General features: G+C 48.6%; 1 protein-coding gene across 5 annotated transcripts in view; it reads right to left on the bottom strand.

The window, feature by feature from the left end:
• PFKFB4 (6-phosphofructo-2-kinase/fructose-2,6-biphosphatase 4) overlaps positions 1 to 12,266 on the bottom strand; it is a 69,978-nt gene that overhangs the window by 50,055 nt on the left and 7,657 nt on the right. For 3 of the 5 annotated variants that reach the window (XM_025206762.1, XM_025206761.1, XM_025206760.1), the window contains exon 2: positions 1,810 to 1,926. In XM_025206762.1, coding sequence (XP_025062547.1) covers positions 1,810 to 1,921 — 112 coding nt within the window. In that variant the 5' untranslated portion in view covers positions 1,922 to 1,926. Of the gene's footprint in view, positions 1 to 1,809; positions 1,927 to 2,221; positions 2,232 to 12,266 lie in introns of those variants that run through there. The other 2 variants (XM_025206763.1, XM_025206764.1) reach the window with 2 other exon arrangements.

Below are 12,266 nucleotides of genomic sequence, written 5' to 3' on the forward strand. Positions count from 1 at the left end.
ACCCCACCCCCTAACACACGCATGTGCACCATCCCATGCACCGATAGGCTGATGAATGCCCGGGGCAGCAGGGCCAGCCCAGGGTTTGGTGCCAATCAAGGCCCCGCTTGCCACTCACTCGATCAGCAAAGGAGCAAAGGCCAGTTTTAAATTGGCATTGTTGTCTCCCCACTGGTGGGCATCAAGCAGGGGCTGTCAGGGCCCCTCGGGCAATCAGCAGAGAATGTTGAGGTGGCCACAGCTCCCGAATCCCCCAGTGCTGCCCCTGCCACAGCACTGAACTCTGCTGCCTTCTCCAGGAGCCCCGCACTGAGGCAGCAGGGCAGAGTGCTTCACCAGAGGCAGCACTGGGGGAGGACAGGCTGTGGCCACCCCAACATACACCCCAGCTCCCAGCACAGCCACCACCTGCCCCACTCTCAGCACCCCTCACTGGAAAGAGGCCGGTGCAGCCCCCAGCATGCAGCAGTAGCCCGACCTGGCCCCACACACAGATCCAGGGGGCACATGCCCCCTATGCCACCCCAGGGAGCACGCAGAGTCAGGAGTGCCCCCTCCCCCAGGAGTCCCTTTCACCATCACTGCGACACTCGCTTGCTTACCGTCGAGGCCTCAATCTTCCCCCCCACAGCCCACAGACTTACTGCATGGACGCTGCTCCCCAAGCTGCCTGGCTGCATTCCTGACCACCTGCATGGTGGCATATGCAACACTCATCAGTGACATTATCAGCTCCACTAGGCAAAAAAAGCCGACAACATTAATTTTCTTTTTATCTATGCCAATACAATATGTGACCAATATAAATCGGTGCACCTCTAGACGGGCCCTCCAATTTTGTTTGCCCAGGCCACAATAAATCTTAATTCGCCTCACCTCTGTTCTAAGGTCCAGGGCCCTACATGACTTGCCCAGATCACATAGAAAAATTGCAGGTTAGCAAGATATTGAATTAGACCAGTGAAGGTGTCAGGCTAGTAGTCTAATCAACCAGATTATTTTTCCTCATCCAAAAAAGCATCTATCATCAGTCCTCCGAGTTCCTTATACCAGCCAATGATAAGTTAAGTCAAAGGCCAGCAACCTCCTGCTGAAGCAGGCTGGAGCTTGCAAACCTACCCTTTTTCCAGGCTGCAAGCCTCTGCCCCTTCTCCCACTCCAAGCAGCCAGCTATGAAATAACCAAGCCTTTTGCAGCAAGGATAACCTCAGCCCCAACAGAGCAGCACGCTCTGAAGCAGAAGGAAATGCTGTGGAGCGAACAGATGGCAAGGTGCAGTTCTATGACATTGACCCCCTGTGGTAGACTGAAGCTCTTTATGGGTCAGATCCAGGCTGTGGGCTGTAGTTTGCCAATCCCTGAGTTATGTCCTTTAAAATCTGAATGAGTCACTTCTACTGATGCACAGTCCCATAAATTAAATAATACAGTGTTTTTATGAGGGTACCTTGAAGCATTTTAAGCCCTGTTACCAACACAACAATTCACTTTTAAAGTTTAAACTGTTTTCAGGAGTGCTGACTCAGAACCCTCCAGTAAATAAGAATCTCTTTTAGATACAATAAGAAGATAGATGAAAAGGATTCCTTCATAAATCCATTTAAAGAAAGGGGGGGCAGAGCAAAAATATCAGGCATTTGATAGACAGAAATAAATGCAAGCAGATCTGATACCAAGGAGCTGCTGACTGAAGAGCAGTTAACAGAAGCACTGAGAAAAGCTGGTACTCCTACTGACAAAATGTTTTTAAAAGCTAATCGTCTCAAAAGAAACTCTGCAACATAAAAGAAAGCAGAGCAAAGTATCTACCTTTGGTAGGCACTCCAATCCAGTTTAAGTAGCGTGTCAACTTCTTAGAGATATAGGTTTTCCCTCTGGCTGGGAGGCCCACCATGACAATCAACGTAGGACAATTGGTCATACATACTGACAGAAAGAAAAATAAATAAGTGTTTACAATTAATATTGGCACGAAGCAAAATCTCAAACAAAAGAACATTATAATACGTATACCTTTAAAGAAGTAGCTGTTCAAGCAACCCATGCACTCTAGATTTTTCTATGTCAGTGCTCTGTGTATGCCACTCAAAATCTTCCCTGACATAGTGGGTGCAAAAGGACTGTGTTTCAAAACTGTACACAGTTTCAAAAGCAAGCATGTAGGAGTAGTGCAATTCTGGATATCTGTAAGTGCTATGTGTATAAGAGACAAGAAACTTACCAATCTGCACTCACCTACAAAATAAATAAAAACATTTTATGATACTGTGCACCTCAGGTTAGCACTTAAAAGAATACCCACTGGTTGAAAGGACACAAAGAGGTTTACAGAGTTTAATTTGAATTTTTAGGCCTTCCTAAATAGCAAAACTTCAGCCCTGACAATGATCTCTTTTTCTGTTTTACAAGTGAATATCAAATTAACATGACTGCTGTGGCTGTACGTATCCGGGGGTTCCTTGTCATACCAAATCATCCCTTTCACTACAAACACCAATACAACTCTGGAAACAGCACTCGTGCTGACTGCTGTTGTCCAAGCAGCAGACAGATCAACAGGTTGAAATCTTGAATTACCTAGAACGGGGTTTTCAACCTTTTTTAATAAATGTACCCCTTCTGACTCAAAGTTTCAGCTCCTGTACTTCCTTATATTTTTTTCTTCATTTTGTTTTGTTTTGTTTGGGGGGGGGGGGGGGGGCAGATTAAGGCCCCCCCCTTCGGGAGCAGCCTGGCACAGCCCGAGCCCACCCCACGTGCAGATCCGGGGGCATAGCTCCCCCATGCCCTTCCAGGGTGCACATAGTGGCAGTGCTGGGAGGGTGGGGACAGCTTACACATGGTGGCTGCCACCACCCACCACCAGCTAGTGGCTGAGGGCGGGGGCCCAGCAGCCAAATCAGGACGGTGAGTTGGGGTAGGGGGCAGGGAAGTGTCACGATGTACAGCGTGGGGCCAGTGGCTCCCAGCATGCCCCTCCCCTGGGTAAGAGGCAAATATGTTGGGGAGAGGCCACCGCCATGCCCCAAGGCACATTCCGTCACCGCCCTCCCACCCACACTTACCCCTAAAGACCTTTCTAAGTACCCCCAGTTGACAGTCCCTGACCTAGAATGCTATGTTTATAAATTTCCCAGAGGAGTCTCAGATTCAAAGATATAATCTCATAAAATTATATATATTTAAGCAAGTTAAATTTAGGGGCTGAAAACCTTGAGGCATTCCTTTCAACGAGCAGTGAGTCTCAACCAGGGTGATGCAAGATCCTCTTATGGGTGCCACTGAGTGCCATACAATATTAGCACTCTTAGGTGTACAAACACCTCCACATGATTCACAAGATAAACTCAGAGATTTCAACAGAAATCCATAGCATCAAAAAATTCTGACCTGTTGTGGTAATTCATGCATTTTTTTATTTTGTTTAAAAATGTGTCTCCAGTCACATTATTGTTTATGCATAGTATTAATTTAGTTTGGAAATAAGGTGTTGCTAAATTCAGAACAGTTATGAAGGGGTGCCTTAGGTCTAGAAAGATTGAGAACCACTGTTATAAAGGGTACAGTAGCATGAATTTAGGTACCTTCTTTGCAACCATCACTGCTACAAATGCACGTTTATAGTACAATGTTGCCTAAAAAGAAAATACATATATAAGTGGTCCATGGTCTCTCAACAAAAAAAAAAAACTTTTAGGTCCCCCTGAATTTATTTGTATGTGGTGATCTGTAAGCACATCAAGTTTCTTCCTTGATGGGGTGGGGGGAGGAATTCCACTTCAGAAGATAATTCCCAGTATTCAGAAAGAAAAGAAGTCTTTCCTCTGTGCACCACCCTCCCCCTGCTCCAATGATTGCTGATAGGCTGAAGGGCCCCAGTGAACCTATGGCTTGCTGCTGACCAGCCAGGAGATGAAAAAGATGCCATATTTAAAACCGGGGTTTCTGACTTCCTGCAGATCAGGAGCGAGCAGCAAGGCCCCTGCCGAGGGGGTAGGTCACACAGGGGAAACTGCAAGATTAAAGGAGCTGCCATGCAGCCCACTTCTGCCATGAATTCAGTAGGTCACTATATATAATATTTAGTTTTAGGAAGCTGACTTTGGGGGTATTGTCTTGCAGCAGCTCTCTCAAATCCTATGCAATTACTGCTTATTTCAGTTGTCTTGCATAAAAACACTAAAAGAAGCTATTAGCGTGTCAGTAAAATATATCAAAGTACAACAACAAAAAAATCTGTAAAAGACACCATTTTTCTTCTAGGATGCTACAGGTAATCACCCCACACTTTCCCACTTCATTCTATTTCTAACCTCGCTAACCCTAAGGCCCTTGGAAAGCATTAAAATAATGGTGTGACTGGAGTCTGAGGAATTTGATGCCCCATCTCAAAAACTGCATGTGTGCATGGCAGAAATGACAATGTTTGGGACAGGTCATAAAATTCCTCAGATTTCAGCTATGCAACTAACAGGGCCAAACCAGGATCTGGGCTGCCCCAAGTGGATTCTGAAGATTGGGCAGTGGATGACTTTGTCCCAGACCCCAGGACTGCCCTGTACTTTATCCCCACGTTCAGCTGAGAATCAATCAGTCAGGCACATAGCAGCTCCAGATTTGAAAACCATGTATGCAGTCTAGCCCTCCCAGATGTCAGGTTCCCACATCCCAGACTTTTAAACAGCATAAGTGCACACGAACTGCAAGCAACACTTTTATACCTGGGGTGGCCCTGTGCAGGGGCAAGGTAGTTGGTTCCTGGACCCCAAAACTGCCCCACAGGCAATTTCTAAACTCAGCTGAAGCTTTGGATCAGAGCAGCCCTGGGTCCCAGTTCAGATACTCAGTTAAGCATTGTGACTGATCAGGCATAGGGTAGACCCAGGGTCCAAGACACAGAGGCCTCCTAGGATCAGCTGCTCTGTCCTAGACTCTGGATCTACCCCATGCCCAATCTCAATGCTCAACTCAGCATCAGGAATCCAGCACAGAGCAGCCCTGAGTCTAGCAAATGCCACACATTCAGTTTAAAGTATAATACAAACCAGCCACAAAGATGTTCCACACTGAATGGAACATCTATCATTTAAATGGAATATTACATGTAGAACAACTGGCTGATTTGTAGTTTTATTGCACCATAAATTGGCTAAATTGTGGCGTTACAATTTATGGCACAATTAACATGTTAATTAGCCTAAGTTGCAGAAGGGAAAGAACTGGGGGAAAAAAGTTTGTGGAACTGCAGGGGGTTGAGGGAGAGGTTACAATATTTTGCTGTCAACCTTTATAGCAAGTCCTCTGCTAGGAGTCAGGAGGGGTAACAACTGTTACATTATTGCCAGGAAAAATATCAAAGTGATCCCACAACTTTTAAGACAGGTGTCATTCTGACTAGCAAATAGAGGTGCACCGATACATTGGTATGATATCAGATCAATACCAATATAAAGAAAATTGGCTGTACTGGAAATTGGCCTGATGGGGCTGATAATTTGGCCAATAAATGCCACTGCATGCACGCAGCTGCAGCACACCACTCAAGCAGCAAGGAGCAGAGCCTGACAGAGTGGAGAGCTGCCTCCAGCTGGTAAATCCGTTGTGGTGGAAGGGGAGGGAAGGGGCATGGGGGGTGGGGGGCAGATCAACCCCTCACCTTGCAGAGGGGGAGACAAGGGCAGGGGCAGGCTGCGGGACTGAGGTGCGGCTCATCGGGGGAGAGCAGTTCCCACCGCTGCTTGCACCCCAGGAGGGAGGGAGGTGTGGGCATGTGCCCCTCGGATCTGCGCAGGGCAAGCTGCAGCTGCGGGCTAAAGCTGGGCTCTTCTCACCAGGGTTTGGGCTCAGAGCAGGGGCTACACAGGGGGCTACAGCCACCCTAAATTTCACTGTAGCTCCCCCCCAGGGCCGCCGCCACTGCAGGCCTGGCACAGCCCTGGCTCTTCCTGGCTCAACCTCCACCTCCTCCCACATGAGGCATGGGATGGAGGCGCGGCTTGCCAGGGAGGAGGCAGCTCCCTCCCAGTGCTGCCACCATCACATGCCCGGCACAGCCCCAGGCAGGCAGGCAGAGGCGCTGGGAGGGAGCTACAGCGAAATCACAAGGGACTGCAGCCCCCTCTGTAGCCCCCACTCCAAGCCCAGCCCCTAGTGAGAAGAGCCCAGCCCCAGCCTGCCTGCTTACCCAACGCAGATCCAGGGGGCACACTCCCCACCCCCCCCAGGGTGCAAGCAGTGGTGGGAGCCATCCCCCGACATGAGCCGCAACTCCATCCCACACCCTGCCCTGGCTGGGCAGCCCCTGCCCCCTCCTTAACTGTGGGGAAGGGTTGATCTGCCCCCCTCCCCTTCTACCACAACAGATTTACCAACTGGAGGCAGCTGTCCATGCTACATTGGAAATGGGATCGGTATTGGACAATATGCCTCCTTTAAAAAAATCAGATACTGGTATTGGCCGCAAAAATCTCTATCAGTGAACCCCTACTAGCAAATTAAAGGTTCTGCATGTGTAATACACAGCTTGACTTTTAAACAGCCAGGAAAAGCACTGGCATGCAAACCATAAAAAATATGGTAAGCAACTGATTTGTGGAGAAATACTTACAATGCTGCCTCAGGTCAACATGCCCTCTAAACTGTAAGGGTTTCTGTTTTCTGAACAAAAGTTAGCACTGATAGGTCAAGTATTGTTAACGTACATGACTTCGAAAATCTTACACCAATCTTACATCTGTCTAGGTCCAAATAAGCAAAGCAAATTCAGCTTCTTCTCAAAGTAACCCATAGAATACTTAGAAACCTATGATACTACATTATATAAACACCACCTCTCCTCTTGCTGAACTAGCAGAAAACTAATTTTCATTGTTACTCTGTCTATTTGTAACAAGCCATTGTTTAGAAATATGCAACACTATTACTTCGTTAAACTGCGTTTATAGGCAGTCCTCAGACTTATGACAATTGGTTCCTGAAAACCGCGTCTTAAGTCAAAACGCTGTAACTTGGAACCAATTTTCTCATAAGAAACAATGTTATAAATGGGGGATTGGTTCCTGAACCAAGGCCCAATACCCTATTTTCAGTAAAAAGACCCCAGAATTTTATACTCGATCAATTATATGAGTAATATAGCTACATTAATACATTTATATTGTAAATAGTAATCATATTGATTTGAAAGGACTTCTTTGAGGCGACTTGGCTGGGCTTTTTGAAAGGCTCTTGGTTGGTGTAACAAGAGGCCTTCTTGGGGCCGATCTACCAATGCCCCGCCCACCTGTTCTTGGCCAACCGCCCGCCTTCTCACCTGCCATGCCTTGATGATAATTAATCAGTATGTTAATTAGGCAGGAGGCTGCCCATTTCTCACCCCAATGCCAGGGGGCACTATCTGTGACTCCGTTCCTCCCCTACACAGCAGCCCAAGCCTCACAGATGGCATCCACTAGTTGTTAACATCACCGGCCTCACACTGGGCCCCAGAATCCTCCAGTTCAAACCCCTACTGGATCCCTTCACTCAGGTGGCCTACTTTGCTTTCCTTCACAGCTGCATAGCTCCCTGATCTGTTCCCCTTTATGGATGTGGTCCCCGCTCCGGGACCTTTGGCTACACTGGCCCTGGCCTCACCTCCAGGCCAGTCAGAACCCCAGGCTCCCATCTCTGGGCATCCCTCGCAGTGGGCCCCTGGCCCTTTGGCCCTTCTGGTCCTGGCACCAGCGTTGACCAGTTGAGGGATTCCAAGTCAGGCTTCTGAGTCTATAGCCCTCTCTCTCTCTTGGGTCCACCTCCCTGACCCTTCTATGGGGTAACCCAACCGGTTGTGGGAGCTAGGGTTATTAAGGCGCCCCAGCCCACCTTTCACCAGGGTGGTAACTGGCCTGGCATTTCCTGGGGGCTCCCACACCACTGAGAGCCCCACCAGGCCACCCACTCCCGGCAGGGTGCAGTTTTAGGTCATGCCCAGGGCCAGGAGCCTCCAAGCCACCCCCTACAGCTCCTGCCATTACCTCCAAGATGTTCCAAGCAGCCTTGCAGCCAGGCGATGTTACTGCCTGGCCTACCAGCAGCAAAATGCTGTTTATATGGGTGGCCGGAGATCTAAAATGGCCACTGCAATCAAGCACCTGCTGGCTGCTTGGCTGGGCCCTTCAAGTGGCAGGCACAAACAGTGTCCTGCCACAGTTGGACTTTTTGAACAGTTCTTGGCTGGAGTCTTCTCAGGAGTCTTGACTGCAAGTTTTTCTGGAGTCTTGTCTGCTTTCTTAAAGAAAGTGTCCAAGGAAATTTGGACAGATGTTCTCCAGGGAGATGAGCAACACAGCGAACTTGTTCGCTGGTGTGGCATCTCATCAGATCAAACGTTGTAAGGTCAAAACTGACATCATAAAGTTGAAACAGGGTGTCAATTTATAATCGTTGTAAGTGCGAAATGTCGTAACTCGAAATGTTGTAAATTGAGGACTGCCTGTATTTCACATTAGAGCCAAAAGTATATGTTGTGGCACTGTTTCAAAGCTAAGTTAGAATACTGAACAGTCTATTCCTACTGAAAGGAATTTAATCACCCCTCCAGCAGACAAGAACTTGTGAAACTAGAGAAGAGGGTTGTTTTTTCCCCAAGGTTACATATTGTGTAACAACTGCCTACTGCCACATCCCACCCCAGCCAGACACTGAAAATGAATTAATGATGTTTTCAGTTATTTCTGGTACCAGATCAATGATCACGGTTAACAGACTTTGTATTAGGTGCCATATGTCCAGCTTGTTCCAAAGCTGAAGTTTCATGAATCTTTTGCTGCCTCCTTTAGGGCTTTGGGTCAGGTTTTAGACTTTGACATTAAAAATGTATTTAGACAGGCATGTACTGTTCATTTACTTCATCCCCATGCTCCCAAAAGAGACAGGGTAGAATGTGTAAAATTAATCTCCTTTAAGAATCACTACTCTACAGCTATTCTGCCTGGTTTGTGCCTTTTCCCCACTTAAATCCCTTCACTGATTTCCTATGTGACACTAAATGAATAAAATACTACACATACCCCAGCCCTAAAGGGCTCTCATAATAAGCTGTCGATACATCTTATTCTTTTTTCAAAAAAATTACATGTTTACAGTGCTATGTGAATACCCAATACAAGAGTTCTGCCTTTCTAAACTCTAATTTTTAAGAAAAAATAATGTATTGGATCAGTTTTATTAAAAAGTAGTCCTGGAAAAATTCAATTCAAGAAATTTGACTTCTATTTTTCACCTTTATTCTACAACTTAAACAATCAACCTTTCCAAAAAATACTCAAAAGTACAGCTGTAATATATTTTACTGTTTCCAGTTAATGCTCAAGCTTAAGTCATCTCTGAGACAAAGGCAACAAACAGGACAGGAATGACATTAGCGTCAGAGGGTCAAAATGTGAAAATGAGTGTGCCTGAGGGGGACACCGAGTAGAGCCCCCCGGGCCGCACCCAACAGTCCTCAAAGGCATCCAAGGAGCCAGTGGACACCGCCCACTGGTGCTCTGTCCGGAAATGTGCACGGACAAGGGAGAAGAAAGCAGCCCTGTAGTCTCTGGGCACCTTCCTGGCCACAGTCTCTTTTCTGATCAAGTACAAGGCCCACTTGGCCAGGGTCAGGAGGAGGTTGACCATGAGGTCCCAGGACTCGGTGGGGCCACAGATGGGGTGACCAAAAACAAAAAGGTGTGGGGTGAAATTCAACCAGAACCTCAGGAGAAGGTTCTGGAGGTAGAAGTGGAGGGGCTGCAGCCTGGCTCACTCAAGGGTCATGTTCGCCATGGTCTCCTTCTGCCTGAAGAAGGGGCAGGAGACTGGGGTGTCTATGACCCCAGAAACTGCTGAGACTGAGTAGCCCTGAGCTACTTGCCAGGACAGCTTTTCATACTGATAGGGCCAGGACAGGTGCTGGCCTTGGGCTCTAGCTCTCGCTGGCTGCAGATCTAGCAGGAGCCAGGCAGGGTTATTTTGTCCCAAGTGGCACAATTTGCCTCACACCAAAGTGCATGTCTGTGCACATGCACTAAGGCAAAGCACCCTGGCTCAAATTTGCACCGCTTCTATTTGAGCTGCTGCAAGTGCATGTGCCTGCATGTGTGGACACACCCATTAAGATTACTCAAGGCAATGCACAAACTATTATCAACTCCCAAAACTACAGAATGTCTAGTCAATACATACGTGTCTTCTGAAAAGGAAAGCCACATTTGGAAACTTAAGAAACAGATAAACAAGGACAAGAAACAGAAGATAGAGGACTTTAAGCTTAAAAGAGTCATTATTAAAATCAAATTCGTACACCTACTACTTTAGATCAGCGCTCTTTCCTGCCAAAGATGGGAGGTCGGACTCGATGATCTGCTAAGGTCTCTTCTGACCCAAACATCTATGAATCCAACTGAGACTGCTGATAGACATGCATTTGAAATGCTCTGAATCCTGAAGCATTTCAAATCTGGTGCCATGAAGATGTGCAGTCATACCCCAATTCTGCTCCCAGAGAGCTTCAAAACTGGCCATAAAGACATGAAGCAGCCCTGATGGACTGGAGAAGAAAAATCCCCGGAAGTCTCTCAGCCTCTACAGCATTTTTACACATGCATGTAAAGCACCCAGCACTGCAACGCATGCAGTTGTACAAGTGGCAAAATGCATATCAGCACACAGAAAATGGTGGCGGTCCGCTTTTGAACTAAAACACATTGAAGGTGGTTTAGTTCAGAAGCGCACCGCTGCCATTTCCTTCATGCTGACACACACTTCGTAACTTGTGCTGCGTTGCTTGCACTTGTATATTTTACATTAGCTCGCACGTGGAGATACGCCAGATCTCCGGCACCAGATCTCATACGCCAGATCCCCGGCACACTGCAGCATGAAAAAGTATGTGTATAAATGTCCCTAGTCTCTATATTGGGGGTGGGCAAAGTCTGGCCCACGGGCTGGATCCGTCTGGCAGTGGACTCTCATTTCCCAACCGCCCCTGCCTGCATGATTGGGGCCACTTTCCATGGCCACAGCTGCATTGTGATAGCGCAAGACTTGGGTTGCCATGGAGACCAGCCCCAGCCGCACTGGCAGGGCGCGCAGTAGGACAGGTTGCTGCTCCAGAGCCACTGGGATCTTGTAGCAGGGGCAGCTTGGTCCCGAGCTGGGGCAGAGCTGCAATCTGCAGCCTGCATGCTCCGGGCAGAGGTGTGTAGGCAGAAGATAGCCCTGGCTCCTGACCAGGCTGTCACCACTGCAAGGAGCCTTGCACTATCACAGTGCAGCTGTGACTGGGGTCTCCATGGAGACCAGCTTCAGTCGCGTGGGCAGGGGCTGCTGGGAAATGGAGTCTGGTTGCCAGCTGGACCCACGATTTTGCCTACCCCTTCTCTAGAGCGAGGGCAGGCAAAGTCCAGCCCACGGGCAGATCCGGCTGGCAGTGGACTCCATTTCCCTGCAGCCCCTGCCTGCGTGGCTGTTGCCGGTTTCCATGAAGACCCCAGCATCAGCCACGCTGTGACAGCACAGGTCCAGGGTTTCCATGGAGACTGGCCCTGGCAGTGCTGGCAGGTAGCAGCAATGCCAGCCTCTTCCCGGTAGGGGGCACTGAGCAGGGGCTGTGCTGCAGGTAGGAGCAGGGCAGGCTCAGCTGCCGCTGCCTGTGCAGGGCAAGCAGCTGCAGTGGCGCTGTTGGGTGGGGTGGCTACAGAGGGCTACAGGGAATTTTGGTGTAGCTATATTCCCACCCCCACAGCACTACCCCTGCTGGCAGGGTGCTCAACAGGGCGCAAAGCTACTCCAGAGCTGAGCTAGGATCTTATAGCAATGACAGGATGATCCAAAGTCAGGGGAGAGCTGCAATCTGCAGCCTGCATGCCCCAGGCAGTACATCCCTGTACATCCCTGTCACTGCCACAAGATCCCAGACCAGCTCTGGAGCAGTTCTACACCCTGCTAGCACTGGCCTCCACTGAAACCTCAGGCTCACACCATCACAGTGCAGCGGCTGTAGGGATCTCCATGGAAACCAGTCCTAGCCATGTGGGCAGGGGCTGCTGGGAAATGGAGTCCAGCCACCGGCCAGATCCACCATTTTTCTCACCCCTGCTCTAGAGTTTCCTGAGGACAGCTGAGCACACAGGAGAGTGAAGCACTACAGGACTGCTGGAACATAACAGACATTTCAGGAAGCACTTCAAAAGGAAGAACTTCAAAAATGTTCTTTCCACGCCCCCCCCCCCCCCCCCCCCCCCCAT

This window comes from Alligator sinensis, unplaced genomic scaffold (genome assembly GCF_000455745.1).
Source record: "Alligator sinensis unplaced genomic scaffold, ASM45574v1 scaffold78_1, whole genome shotgun sequence".
NCBI lineage: Eukaryota > Metazoa > Chordata > Crocodylia > Alligatoridae > Alligator > Alligator sinensis.